This window comes from Trichoderma reesei (genome assembly GCF_000167675.1).
Source record: "Trichoderma reesei QM6a unplaced genomic scaffold TRIREscaffold_8, whole genome shotgun sequence".
Classification (NCBI taxonomy): Eukaryota; Fungi; Ascomycota; class Sordariomycetes; order Hypocreales; family Hypocreaceae; genus Trichoderma; species Trichoderma reesei.
The window spans coordinates 1,167,261-1,182,424 of record NW_006711155.1 but is presented as its reverse complement, the minus strand read 5'-3'; the positions used below and the strand labels follow the sequence as shown (position 1 = coordinate 1,182,424).

Sequence of the window (15,164 nt, the reverse complement as noted above, 5' to 3'; positions counted from 1 at the left end):
GCTTTCGTGATGAGGGTCGCTTGCCTTATTCCCGGATAAAGTCGTTTGGTTGTGGGTTGAAATTGGGGGGGTGTTTTGAGGCTATTTTCGTGGCGGGACTTGATGTGCCGATGGAGCGAGATGCCGTGGCTCCAGTTCTCTTGGACAAAAGGACCAAGAGGAGATAGAGTTGTTATATCGTGACATTTACTAATTACTACTGTTCTAGATGACTTGATCGGAGGATTTGCGGTGGGCCCTTGTTGTAATATTTGCACCAGATTTGTGAGAGCTCTCAACGGTGACGGCGATAGACTCTTAGGTGATGGGTTCAGTCAGCATTTTAACCCTGTGAATGCCGTCAGTTTAAACGGTCGCTATAGAGTTGCTAACACGACTCTGTTCCAAGGCGCTTTATGAGCACACCGTGCCATCTTATTGATCTCCCAACCGTCCCACACACTTTCCTCACACTCTGCTTGCATGGACACCTGGACAAGCTATGTAGAATAACACAACTGTTTGTGCTACTGCAACAGAGTCTGGTCCTACTGTACGAGTCTGCTTTAGCATAACGCAAGTCCTCCCTCGACTTGACAGGAACTTTCTCCTTGTTCTCCGTACCTTCATGTCTCACAGCCCCCCCACCAACTCTACGATCCCTTGACATAGTCCCACGTTGACGCGTTCGTCTCACAACGTCATCCTATTTCTTTTTCTTTAGCAGCTTCTCTCAATCAAGTGAGACCAATGTCTTCATCGGGATAGCTGAGCTGACACTACCTAGCATCATCATTGTCAGTGACGCTGGGAGTGTAGCCTAGGCTTGAGTATCTGGACTCCAATGTTTCTCTACGCCAAGATCGCCCCAATTCGCATGCCTTATTCCTACGATTTACACGATTTAGACGAGATCTGAGATGGCTGCTGCCTTTTCGGTGAATCTGAGACGGCGTTGGCAGCTGAAGCAACATGTTGTAACAGAATGCCTTGAGAAGGACTGATTATGGGCGTTGGGTGCTGGTATCTTCATTTGTGAGTGAAGAATGCTGAAGTAACGAGGGATAACGCTCTTTGCTGTGTGCATAGAAGCTGGGTGTTGGTGCATGAACATTCTTCAAGATGAAGTATGAGAGTCTGCTGTTGGTTGTGCGTGAGCATCTTTCAAGATGAGCTGTGTTTATGTTCCTCGACGCGCCCGGCAGGCTACAATGCTTCATTCGCCGACTTATAAATGGCGATACTCTTCCCTTTCGACGAAGCAGTTTTTCTTCCCCATCAAGGCGTGTACCGGCAGCATTACAGCCAGTTCTCTGATTCCCCTCTTTTATAATCCGAGAGCCTTCTCATTCACTCTTTTGAACAATATTCTTCTTTTCGGTCTCAATCATGCACCTCCCCTTGATCATCGCCTTCGGCGCCAAACTCGCCCTCGGCCACTTCAGCAACACCTCGGACTCCTGGCCGCAGTCTGACGACGATGCCGCCGCACAGCCATGGGTCGTCGGTGACTTTCGATTCTTTGGATGTGCAGCTTCGACTGCTGGATTCCCGCTCTTCAAAAAGGTGGCCTTTACGGACTTTATGAATCTTGATTTCTGCGCGGCGAGCTGTCCCGGTAGATACTTTGGCACTTCGGACAAGTATGTTGCGCTTCGTCTTGCCACCATCCAAGTCGAACTACCTCTCTCCTAATTCATGCTCATACTGACCGTGGGTCTTTCTCTGTAGGGACTGCTACTGTGGTGATGAACTTGACGCTGAAACAGCGGACAAAGTCGACTCTGATCAATGCGACACCCCTTGTCCCGGTGATGGGAGCCAGATCTGTGGTGGTCGTTCCGCATCAGACTGGGACAAACAGAGTCCATCGTCCGTCGTCACCTTGAGCCTGTACATCAGGCTCGGCGAAAACCATTACGAGCAGCGCGACCATGAAGACGAGGACACCTGCGAGGAGGAGAAGGGCGATAGCCACGGCGGATGGCAGTTCACCCGCCCTCCCCCCCATCAGACATACACAAGCACAATCACCAGCACCACAACCAGCACAATCACCTCCTGCGCCCCCGACGTCCCGCACTGCCCCCTCGGCGACAGAGTCGTCCAGGCCGTGACCGTCACCACCGAGCTCTGCCCGACGCCCGAATGGAGCAGGAAGAAGATCACCTGCTACGGCGACCACTGCGCCCCCGACGAGCCCTGCCGCGAAGGCGATGACGACGACGAGCAATGCCAGCGCCAACGTGTCGTCTGCAACGGCGAAAGCTGCCACCCGGAGCCCTGCTCCGACAAGGACGACGATTGGCACAAGCTGGTCGTCTGCGACGACAACGACAACAGTGACTGCCACTACCGCCAGTGCGCCGGCGAAGAGTGCGGCACCAAGATTGTCTGCTACGACGGCCAGTGCGCAAAGCAAAAGTGCTGGGGCGACGAGTGCCGCACAAAGTTCGTCTGCAAGGGGCCCGAGTGCCGGCACGAGGCTTGCGAGGACGGCGAGGACTGCCACGCGCACCACGTCTGCAGCGAGTCTGGCGACGACTGCCAGGCTCAGTCTCCTTGCAGCGGTCCGGAGTGCCCTGTTCCGCCTCCCCCTGTGTCCAAGCCTGAGTCTCCCGCGTTCAAGCCTTGGTATCCTGCTGCGTCCGAGCCTGAGTCTCCTGCGTCTAAACCCGAGTCTCCTGCTTACAAGCCCGAGTCTCCTGCTCCTACGCAGCACCGTCCTGGCCATGAGACGGCTTATCCTCAGCCTGCTGCGCCTACGAATGGCTACAGCTTGCCGCATCCGACGGGAGTTCCTGTCGTTGCTGGATCTACCCAGTTGGGGGCTACTCTTTTCGGAGTCCTACTGAGCTTCGTCGTCTTCTTGTAATCGATCTATCAGCCTACGAAATGGCACTCTGTTCGAAAGGAAGGGCATAATATGAGAGCGATAGAGCCTCAGGACATGTAATCGGCACGTTGGAGGGCACTTGGAACAATAATGTTGACTATCTCAAGACAAAACGTTTGCGTAATATTAGATGGGAGAGGGGCTTTGAAGGTTCCCTGACAATTATCATTAATAAGACTGATATTTCTTGTTCATTGAGTTTCCGACGGCTAAGCGCACCACTCCTTGTTGATATAGACCTCGACTCATAGCGGCAGCATCAGAAGTGCATTCATACGCCCTGTAGCACCCAACAGCATTCTCCGAGAGCTAGGCTCTACGTTTGCAACATTCCGGTGTATCAAGACTGATTAATTCAGTGGCTACAATCGACAAGAAATAATGTCAGAACCTAGTGATGGGTGTGAATTAATCCCCATATCACACACTTACACCAGCTTAAGGAGCGCGGGCTGGGATGAGACTCCTGCATGAGCCACAGTCATTCTTAGGAAAGAAAGATATGCATAGCGACTGTTACAGGCCCGGCAATCCGGTAGAACATGATAAACGCCAGGCACCGCTCTCTTGGGTCTGGGGACGGAGAATTGATCCAACACAAGTGCGTAATCTCAGTCCCAATACCATGGTTCGAAATTTCGTCTTGCATATAGATATGGACAATGCTAGTCTCGACCTTCCCTGGAATCGTAACCTTCATCTTAACATATGGAATAGCCGAACGAATCGTAATAAGAATATCTGGCTTAGTTGTCTGTTGGGCGCAAACGATGTTTACTCAGCGTCTTGTGATAAGGGCCACTCGGGCCACCTGGTGATCGAAGAACTTGGATCATATCAGCCGGCTCCGCGTCTGCAAAACATCGACATAATGCTGGGGAAGCAACCAACTTGTCTTGTTGGTAAGTGATTGGTACTGGGCAAGTCATTCACTCAGCCCAAAGGAAAGGAAGAATCGGAGAGAGCTTGGGTATGATATGATCTGGGGTATACTGTCTGGAGTATACTATTTCAATTCCAATGGCTGCATGGGCCACATTGATCATAGGCTACCATTAAGCTCTTGTGTGCCTCAACTCTACAGAGCTCCTTGAAGAACCGGAATCACGATTGCAGTACCGTCACTGCCAAAGGGTCGTGAGAGTTTGCCAGCATCAAATTGGCAAAGGTGGCGCTCGCCGTAAGCAGCAGAGACGATGGAGGACACACCATCCCAACTCGCCAGCATCTCCGTCCTCTATGTCAATGGGTCACAAGGCATGGACCAGTGAACTCGAACTACTACTAGCCTGTTATCGTGAAATCATGCATGGCGCTGACCAGTCTCGATGAGCAAATGCAAGACTTGCACTCTGTGCCCTCTTGCACGTATCGTTTCAAAGGGACCGCCATAGCCGTAGGATATTTCATGCTTCCCCGCCCGGCTCGTTGCTCCAAACGGGCATAGCTGCCAATCCCATGCCTCTCGTGGTGGGTAAGACGAGTCCAAGCAGACCAGAGGAGGCGTCTAGCGTTCCCTTCTGTCGGGTCGACTGGAAGTGTCGAAGCCGAGAGAGGACGCAAAAAGAGGACCTCGGAAGGACAGGGGGCCCAGAAACCGACTAGGGGGGGGACCCAGGGAAGAAAAGGGCTGTTGGTATCCGCAGATTTTTGGTACTTGTCGGTCCGCAAGGAGAGGGGATTCGTAATATCGCGTTGGATGATCCAGCGGTCAAAGGGTGGTGGTCTGTAGTTGTATTTTGGTAGCGGTTGACTGTGCTGCTGGCATGTTTAGACGACAGACTTTCATTGATGCCGGCAAACTTGCGATATAGCCAAGAAGCGAAGCGAAGCGTCAAGCATCTGCGACTGAGACCGAGCAAAGACAGAGGCTGGAGAGAGCAAAACCCTGCCCTAATCTGATCGATGAGATGGTGAGACGAACTACTGGCAGGTAAATTGGAGTGGAAAGGCAGAGATGACTCGCGAGCCAGGTTCTGGAGTAGGTACAAAGCGCTCGTACCATGTACTCGGTACCGTAAGGCACGGACAACTTGGGAAACTGCTGGTAAGGTAAAGCAAGAACATTGCACCTGCCGTAGATAGGCAGAAGGGTCCAGCAGCCTCAGGCAGGCGTTATCGAGGATGAACAATCCCTTGTTACTGGATGCTGGCTCGGAGAAGGTGCAAGTGAGATGCATGCGCAGACGGATGGAGGAAGGCACATGCAGGGCTAATTCCATTTGGAAGTTGCAAGACTTTTTTCCTTTCATTTGCTTGAGCCGTGTCGGAGTTACTAAAACAGATTTTTTTTTTTTCCAATGCTTTGTTGAAGGCAAACGAATACGGAGAATCTTCATCATCATCATCAATCGCCAACCAAAGAAACAGCTCTCGCCAAATCATCAGCAGTTGTTGCATCCATTTGTCAATCATTCGCTCCTGTCGCCGTTTGGCCGTACAAGTAATTGTACAGCAGCAGTTGAACCCGTTTGCGGGCAGACAAAAGAGCAGGCAAGGTCGCTGAATCATGCGACGTCGATCGACCCTGAGCATCACAAGACAAGCTTGTTGCTGTCTTGCTGTATGTCTCCGGAGCTTGGGGTTACGATGCATCATGCTCCGTCTCAGACGGGGCTGCGACCAATGACATCCTGCCGCCACACAACAGTCACGCCATATCACGGACCGTCTCGACGGAGTGCAAGCGCCGCCATGCGGGAGAGCGCGAGAGCAGGTCGGGTTGAGGCTTCAGCCACTGGCATGGGCTGGAGACTAGTCGTGAGCGGCCGCCAGCCACCAACTCCAAGCTTCACGGCATCGATGCTGGTCCCGAATTCCAGACGACTCCTTAGACGCCGTTGGTCCGCTCTTCAAGAATGTGTTGGTTACACCGTTGCTTGTCATGGGCTGAGGGGAGCATCGCCGTCGGAGACATACAAGCGTCTGCTCAGAAGGACAGCCTTCTGCATGACGGCAGGACTTTCGATTGCTAGCGTCCTGAATGGACCCGAGAGGCCATGGCCGGCAGTGCTCACGCCTGTAAATCAGCAGGAAAAGGCTGCAGCACCCACAGAGTACGTGTGCCAACCAGTATGGCACAGCTTGCGAGTACCGGACTGCGGAGCCGGAGCAAGAGTGCCGAGTTGTTGCAATCTCTCGAACCCTCGTGCCCATCACGAGGTGGCCAATCCGATGTACTTCGTCTGATACGGTCCCCTCCAACTTCTTGCCCCCTCCTCTCCTGTGGCTGGTTCGCGAGCACCAAGACCCTGGATCGATTCGCGAACGGTGGGCGGTCAGCGCCCTCATTTGCCATTCACCTACTACTACTATTCACGAGCACAAGCACTCCTTCACGCCGTGCTTTGCCAAATCCAAAGAACCCTGCGTTCCGCCCCCTGCCAACGTCAGCTTCCCCATGTTCCTGGCGGTGGACTCCGCTCCCAGAGCACGACCCGGTATAACGTCGCCCTGCGTATTAAGCTCATCTGCTTTGACTCGGCCCCTTGTCTGAGTGGTGCTGCGAGACGCTTCGAAGGGGTTTCTGTCTCGTCCTTCTCCCACTTGCAACCAACAGCACCGATCACGACTGAGGCTGTCTGTCTCCTGCTGATCGATCGTGCCAGCTTCCATCCTTCTTCCGACTCCCTGCCGAACGCCGTGCCCGGCGCCGACTTGTACTACGGCCGGACGAGACCGAGGCGTGAAGCTGTCCGCCGCGCTGTTGGTCTTCAGCGCTACTGCAATAGGCTGCCGCCGCTCTGCATTCGCCGACACTGGCAACACGATAGCAACCTGTCCGTCTCTATTTGGACAACAGGACCCAGCAGAGGCTCCAGAATCGTCTCCGTTGGCCGGGTCTAGCGCCGCCTGATCGGTAATGCTTTGTGAGAAGCATACAGTACTTTAGTCGACCATCCCCCCGGTACGCCAGATGATGCCGTAACCGTCCGCCCACAGCTGCTTCTTACCTATCGATAATCCGATCCCCTACCACGGGTGCTGAAGGTCATTACTGCTTGTCGTCAGTCAGCATCATACTAGAGGCTTCAGGCCGGTCTTGGTCTCGATTGGGCCACGGACATCGCCAACCTCTACCTGCAGAGTTTCTTTTAACAAACACGACTGGCCACCAAACCTTCACTCACTCAAAAATCGCCTTCAACCTCCAGACTCTGTTCACCTCCTCGATACCCACAATCAGCCATCATAATTTGCAGCGCATCTTTCCACTTGCACACTCGGCCTTTGCACATTCTCGCATCCAATCCCACGTCTAGACAAACCTACATGCTACATACGACTTCATCCCCATCTCCCCTTTTCGACAAACAACAATGACCGAGGACGACGCAAGTAGCGAACCGGTTCCACCACGTACCGGTCGCCCTCCAACACCCGCCTCTACCGGCTCAGCCATCACCGTGGGTACATCACAAGAGGCGCTTCGTATCAAGAATCTGGAGCAAGGCGAATACGTCGAGGATGAAGACAGCTGTGACGATACACGGAGTCTCACCGAGAGCATTCGCCAACACATCATCGATGGAGGCCTACGGTACCATGCTTACCATGCCGGGCAATATGCCTTCCCCAACGACGAGACAGAACAGTACCGTGACGACCTCAAGCATCATCTGATCATACACCTTTGCGAAGGCGTATACTTTTATTCCCCTGTCCATGAACGGCTGCAACAGCCTGGTGCTGAGGTCCTCGATTTAGGTGAGCCTCAGACAATCTGCCCAAAAATCTGCTCACGACCTCCTTTTGATTTCCACACTTTGCTTCGACGTACCTATTCCTGTACTAACAGGAGGGAAACAGGTACCGGGACAGGAAAATGGCCTATGGAAAGTGAGTAACTTCTCATGGTTTGTCTTGCTACGGTCTTGCACACCTATGGGACGAGGCGCGGACCACCCCCTTGCACGTCTCATGCGTTTGTCTCGTTCCATCTTCCCCTCTAACATCGTCTCCCCTAGTGGCCGACATGTATCCCAACACAACATTTCACGGCATGGATCTATCACCTATCCAGCCCGATTGGGTCCCAGAAAACGTCATGTTCGTTGTCGACGACATCGAACATGAAGCGGGGTGGACGTATCCTGAAAACTCGTTTGATTTTATCCACATCCGCCACACCTGCCACTCAATAAAGGACCGGGCTGAGCTGTGGAGTCGGGTTTACAAGCAAGTCTGCCCGTGTCTTCAGCACTTGAACTACGTACCCAACTAACAGAACTGTCTCATTACAGGCACTTGAAGCCCGGTGGCTACGTCGAGGTTCAAGAGTTCCACTATGCTGCTGCCTGTGACGACGATTCGTGCAACCAACCATATGCCTGGCGTGACTTTTTACGATATCTGGGGGACGGTCTTGCCGCCCTCGGCTCCAATCTCCACGCCATCCTCAACGTCAAGGACGAGCTCGCTGCCGCTGGCTTCCAGGGGATCCGCCAGGTAGACCTCAAGTGCCCCAACGGCCCATGGCCAAAGCTGAGGCGACTCCAAGAGTGCGGCCACATTCTGCGAGATGTTATCATGTGGGGGCTTGTTGGGCTAGCCAGGCGCCCACTCCATCACGGACTGGGATGGACGACGATTCAAATCGAAATGTTCCTCGTCGAGGTCCGCAAATCCATCATTGCCGAACACAACGGCATACCCAAGTTCCATTCATACTTTCCTTTCCACACTATATACGGATACAAGCCCTTGGACGGCGCTTGATTGCCTGTTTCACCATCAAACATGGTCCTTTTTGCATATGACGGCAAATGATATAGAGATTCGAGGCTGCATGATTTGCTCGGTTTGAGTAGCAGTGTTGAGACAGGACATTATATGGGGTCAGTTGTGCATTAACCCGATCGTCTCCCTCTCGAACATCAATGGACGAGAAGCATAACCTTACTTACCTGGGAATCATTGTGCAGCCTCTCGTTGAAGAGATGCCTTTTACTGGAATACCCCGGGATGCATCTGGTAGATGGTTGGGTGATTTGGCGCAAGATGGGATTGTTTACTAGCAAGCGGTGTTTGAATCAGACCTGGGGAGTTACTGCAACGTCAAGGATCAAGATTCCTATCGAGGTCTTAACTGGGTTGGGCTGTGGTGACCATGGATTCGAAGAACATGCTCATTGATATTCGCATAGTCATGATATTGGCGCATGTGGTCGGCTTTGCTCGCAGTCAAGTGTAGATATATACACATGTATTCGAACGTTGCCGATCCGCTGGCGGTGTCGAAGAGAATGGATTGCTGCAAGACTTGCTTATCCCGAGAGAGTTGAAGTTGGCTCGAAATTTCATTGACAGTAGAGTTTGTGTAGACTACTAAAATTGACACATGGAGACTTGCCATCCGCTCAGGGGCAAAATGAAGTCGTAATGTCAGTTTGGCATTGAAGAAGTCCATCATCTTGGGATGACAATAAACAATGAAGGTAGACTGTTCAAACAAAGACGATGACGTAGAGAAAGCATTATAGATCTGGTCTTGAGCGATTTTGTCCTCATGTGCAATGAGATCGATGTTCAATGGCGGTGATTATGCTTAACCTCACCCAGATATGTCGGCGTTCTGGCTGAGAAGTAGAAGACAGATCTCAAAAGACAGGTTGACAAGTTGATTTCTCCTGGTGATATGGAGCAGAGCTGCTCAATATCTCTAGAGAAGAGTACGGGGGTCAATACTCGGTACGCGACATCCGATCCCTGGAAAGATTCTGCTGGTGTCCTTGATCATTGATGCTCCCATGGTCGGTGTAGCTTTGACGGTGTTACAAGCAATTTGTAGTCGTGAGCTCAAGGCCGAATCTAAACAATCCTAGGTGAAACGGAGCTCTTGTAGACATAAAGAGAAGAGGAGCCAGGATAAAACGCCACACCAGATGCTGACCAACTAACAAGCCCCTTGATAGATCGCCTATCTGCCCACGGGTTTGTAGCTAAGCTAGTCGACAGAGAGGGGAGCTCTTTGGTGACTCATTTAAACGTTTGACTGGATAAATTCAATATAACATACCCGCAGTGGCCTGTCTGTAGAGGCAGCGTGCTCAGAATTTGGCTTCGCGCTCCTGTCTGGAGGAGGAGGATGGTGATGAAGTACATACTAATGTGATTCACGACCAAATGGATTTGGAACCTTCACTGCAAAGCTCCAGGATGAGAACTTGTGATCAACACAATCCATTGGACTTGCTGCGCTGAGCTGAAAACACAGAGCATCTCATCCTGTGCTGATATTGAGCACCCTGACGGAGCTTGGCCATTGCTACATATCTCAGGGGCAGACATTGACTTACACGAAAGTAAGGTACTGCTGCCAGGGAAGCGGTCGACAGCCAATCGAACACTGGGATGCACCATCAGAAAGACTATAGCTGAACCAGACAAAGAAAGTCCATAGACAGCACTCCAAACCCTCCTTTCCCAATAAACCAAGAAAATAGAAGACTTCCATGTCTAAAGGCACATCAAACTGATGAGTCGACGCTTTCACATGCTTGGGAGGAGTGAAGCAGAGATGGAATGGGCATCAAAGCCATCAAAGCCATCAAGTGACTCGAGTGACTCTAATCCACTGCCCAAAAACCACTCCTTCGTCTTGTTCACTTCGAGCCCAAGGCAGATTCGCACCTACACCTGGCGAAGCAACCCCCCCTGGCTTTGACATGAGGCAAACACCGTTCCTCCCCATGACAACACCCATCACATCCATGAGCCAGCATCATCACGGCGTCAACCACCATTTTCACCAATAAGGAGCTAAAGCAAGCTCCTTAACATCAGCCCAGTGCGAGAGACACCCATCTCCCTAAGCCAACCCATCCACCGCACGCCGTGAATCTTCACATCTCACCGCGGTGTCGACGAAGCAACATCGCCACCCGACGCAATGATCATACCCCCCCTCCACCATCACAGGCAAAGAAGGATGAGAAGACTATGCTCCCCTGCATGCATGAAACGATAAGACAGCAGCCATCTGGGAAAGAAGCAAAAACAGGTAAATCAGAGAAAAGGTAGACATCATCCAACTACCGCGGAACACTTGTTAACCAATCATTCCCATCACTTGCACGCGAACAAGGCAACTGACAGCTCCAATGAGTCAAAAGCCTGCATATCGCAAAATCGTAAATCGCCCCCATTCTCTGCAAATCCGGTGCGGTGCGCGCCTCTTTTTCTCCACGCGGGTATATCGTCCTTTCACATGCGCGTTCCTTACATTAGACACGAGGCGAATGAAATAGGAAGAGAGAGAGAGAGCAGAACGTGGCACGTGAACACGTCGACGCGTGGGTTCGCATCGAGAATGTTCCCATGAGGCGACATCGACAAATGGACACGGCTCCTTTAAGATACATGCGCGAATGCTGATTCGCTCAAAACGCATTGAATCCTTCGCCACGGTTTTTTTACGTCCAGAAGCGCCGCGTCTGGCTGCTGCCTACGAGTACCTTACTACTAATTAGCCTCATTCACGACTTATATCACAACTCTCTTCTCCTATTCACGCCTTAGAATCTTAGCCTCACGACGCGAAAAGACGCCTTCGTGATCGCCTTCAGCCGCGAGTCTGGTGAGGCATCTCATACACGCGCGTCCTCTTTTTGCCTTGCCTTGCCTTGCCTTGCCTTTCCACACCACGCCCAGCCCCAACCCCCAGCCTCTCTCAGCCCCATCTATCCAAGACACAAGGCGAGTTCTTCCCATCCAATGAATGGAACATGAAGCAAGAAGGGGTTGGGGGGTCGGGGAAGAGGCGTGACGACGCTGCCTCACAAAAATCCCCATCACGCATTTCTAGTGTAATACATTTCGCCTTGATTCGTGAATGCGGCTTTTGGCAAATAGGTAGCATAGCATAGCATAGCAAGGTCGTTGTCGGTGAGTCATTCTACCCGACCACTTGTGTTTCTCCTTTTTTTGCCTCCCCCAACCACCCCAAAACTCCCCCAGCCATCGCACACCTGACGATTCCCGAAATCCTGGAACCTTTTCTGTGTTTAGTTTTGCGGGTTGTGTATCAAACGTGCTGCTGGCCCCGGGTAATATTCCGCATCACATCACAAGAAAGCAGCGTACTATGTGTGTGTGTGGGTGTATTGTGGACGGAGGACGTGTCATGAGGAAAGCAATCAACCCCCTCCCCCGGTCTTGTCCCCTGATTCATTGAACGTCCATTGCGTCATGCCAGCGACAATATCCTGCCCATCAATCAACCCGCCTTTTTTTGCAAAGCACACACATCACACCCTCTGAAAAGAAAGAAGGGGGGGGGGGGGGGGGGGGGGGGAAGAGAGAGGAACAGAGAGCTACTGTACAGCTCCCAAAATAGGCAAAAGAATCATGGTAAGAGCTTGCAGATCGACAACGAGCAAGTCAAGTCTCGTTTTCTTTTTTTTTCCGTTGGGCACCCAATGAATCACCACCTCCTCAACAACAACCGCGTGCAGAGCCGAGAAACTGACAACAAATGCCTTCGTGTTGCTGGAGACTCAACCTTGTCAACCCAGCAGGAAAAAAAAAAAAAAAAAAAAAAAAAGCCGGTTCCGCGCCCATGACGTAGACGCCACACCCCAAGAGCTTCTTCCTCGTGCTGTGGCTTGCGGTCCCGGCCGCTTGGCTGAAAAGGGCGTAGGGACGTTCACATACTGTGCCAGCATAGGTACTCACAATTTTTCTGGTATCATCTCAAGATTCTCAACTTTGACATCAAATCATGCACAGCCACATCTTTGCTCTTTGCCCACTCTCTCTGCCATCTCATCTCCACGTGGCTAGATCAGGAAGAAGAAGAAGAAGGAAAAAAAAAAAGAAAAAAAAAGGGAGGCTATCCCATCTTTTTCTCGCTATTCTTGTGTTATGTTGTTGTACGTAGTTATTGATCGTTGTCAGCGCAAGCCTCTCAGACGCCCATCCCGCTGGCTCCCGCAAGGGAGGCACCCGCGATCCAGGCACAAGCCTCCATGGGCTTGAAGTTAGCAACAGTCCCTGAAATCTTTGAGATACTGTGAAAGCGAAATACTAGAAAAGCTTTTTTTTTTTTTTTTTTTTCTTTTTTTGTGTTCCCACCTGATCCCTCAAGTGCAAGGCACAGAGTTTATTAGCACTGCCAGGGGCACTCAGTTTAGGTATACTACATGTATAAAACCCAAAGAAGGATAAAGCGGAAAAAAGAGATCTTGGCAGTTTATGACTCTGAGAGAGAGAGAGAGAGATTCCCGTCTGTTTTTGTTTTGTGCAAGTGTCTGGCATTCAATACGCAAGCAAAGGGAGGGCTGATTCCTCCCGCCGCGTCTTAAGACAGAGAGTTTCCACGATATCAAGCCTTAATACCAACAGCAGCATATTATTCAACGCGCTGAATCGATGAAATCACCTCTCGCATCGTCCTCAAGAAGAAAACACGCCACTAGGAAAAAAACCAAGAGAAAAAAAAATCTGCTGCAAACGTGATCCATCAAAAAAATGTACGTTGCCGTCACCGCCTCCGTAAAAGACTGCCACTCTGCATGACGGTAGTGAGATGCCACTGCTACTACTAGTACTAGTACATATTCAATAGGACCCCCCCAGTCTATTTGCAAGAACTTGCATTAGCATGAGCGATCCCTCTGCTATTTACAGCACACCATGTCGTCAATGCGCCCCTCTCCGCTGCAAATTCGAACCAAGCCCTCTAAAACACATGGATTAGTAGTACTACTCGTACATACGTAGTGGGCGGCATGAATGACAAAATCTTTGGCAGATCCGGGTGGATTCCATTATCACTCTTTTGCTGCATCAATGGATCACAGTGGGGGGCCAGATTGTAATACTAGTAGTAGGTAGTACCTAAGTAGTCAAGGAAATGTCTTTCCTCGTGTGATCCCAATCCATTCGGAATATCTTCAGCAGCATTTCCAACAGTGCTAGCGTATGCTGTAGGATGCCATTCGGTCCGGTGTGTGTCCAATGGAATGAACGCAAGGCGGTGCAGAAGACAGCTGAAGAGGACGAAGCGCAGCCTGTACTTAATATGCTTGGCCGCCGTTCACCACTCCCTCCTAAGAATAGCATCGTGCATCCAAGCAAGTCACAGTAGCAACAGCAGCAGCGGTAGCAGCAGTCGTTCGTGCAACATCACGTCCTACATGGCTTCGCCTCGGAGCTGGAATTGCAACACGGAGAAGCTCTAGGCTCGTCCGTTTGCTCGGATAGACAAGGCGCAAACGATGCCACAGTCACCCCTCTCGCCGCCAGCCCGTCCGCATTAGCTGGTCATGGTCGCTGCCGCATCGTAAGGCATGAATCTGCAGTGGCCTGAACTACCGCGAGAAGGGGGCGTTTGCAATGAGGGTGATGGGGGACGTGATGCTAGCACAGGCGGCAGCAGCAGCAGCAGCAGCAGTATTGCAGGTCAGAAACGGACCCCATCGGCACATCGTGCATGCAAACAGCCACACACCACGGCTTCCTGTCGGGCCTTGCAGCGACCAGCGAGCAGGTCTGAGACGATAGGGCCTCCATTCCCTCTTTGGTTGTCTCTCTCTCATATCTCTCCTTCTACCGCTCACGCTTACCGCATGCAAGTAGAGATGTGCCATGTATCCGTCAGGGAAACGTGACACGTGCATCGCGATTTCAGGATTAATGCAGGACTGCATCGCGATCTTCATCTGGATTTGTTCCCCGTTTGCATGAACGAATGGGTATACGAATGGGGGTACCACACGAGAAAGCCTCGCGCTTCCCGCCGCTGACCCAAGGGGCCAACTGGTGCCTGTCTTGTTGAGGCTGTCTGATCGGCCACGACGGCTCGCTGCTGCGTTGGGCTTGAACATTGCCCCTGGGCTCTTGTGGCAGGCAACCTGCAGAGCGCCGCGACCAGTATCACCCGTCGTGCGCCTATCGACCTGATGGTACCGATATTGATCTGTCAGGGCTCGATTGTTGTCATCACATTGCGGGTAGACGCCAGTCAGGCTGAGCTGGCGGCATTGCACTGGTCGTGATCACCTTGCTGCCGTGGCGTGGACATGGAGTCTGGTCGTCAAGCTCGCCATCTGTAAATCTTTTGTCACACTCTCCGGCACACACTCCCGGTGCATACGATACTGTATGGGATGACCTAAGCTTCGCGAATTAACACCAGACTGATGTGTTGTGCATGACTGTATGTAGGACCCTTCTGGTAGCATCTGCTATCAAACTCCGCCGTGGAAACCCCCATTGTAATGCCTATTAATGGATGACATCTGAGCGACCCAGATAAGCAGGGCCAGGGGGGGCGTTGACCTCGAGT

General features: G+C 51.8%; 2 protein-coding genes across 2 annotated transcripts; both read left to right on the top strand.

Annotated features, from left to right (window-relative positions):
• Positions 1 to 1,300: 1,300 nt before the first annotated feature.
• TRIREDRAFT_121702 (uncharacterized protein) lies at positions 1,301 to 2,854 on the top strand (the record flags this gene model as incomplete). The annotated part of the gene is made up of 2 exons (XM_006965123.1): positions 1,301 to 1,622; positions 1,711 to 2,854. The coding sequence occupies exons 1-2, from the start codon at positions 1,369 to 1,371 to the stop codon at positions 2,852 to 2,854; spliced, it is 1,398 nt and encodes a 465-aa protein (XP_006965185.1). The 5' UTR covers positions 1,301 to 1,368.
• Positions 2,855 to 7,359: 4,505 nt separating this feature from the next.
• On the top strand, positions 7,360 to 8,578 carry TRIREDRAFT_39911 (uncharacterized protein; the record flags this gene model as incomplete). Its single annotated transcript, XM_006964803.1, has 4 exons — positions 7,360 to 7,582; positions 7,685 to 7,714; positions 7,843 to 8,065; positions 8,119 to 8,578. Coding segments are annotated over 4 exons (936 nt in total), but the record flags the coding sequence as incomplete, so codon positions are not given.
• Between the last annotated feature and the right edge of the window lie 6,586 nt (positions 8,579 to 15,164).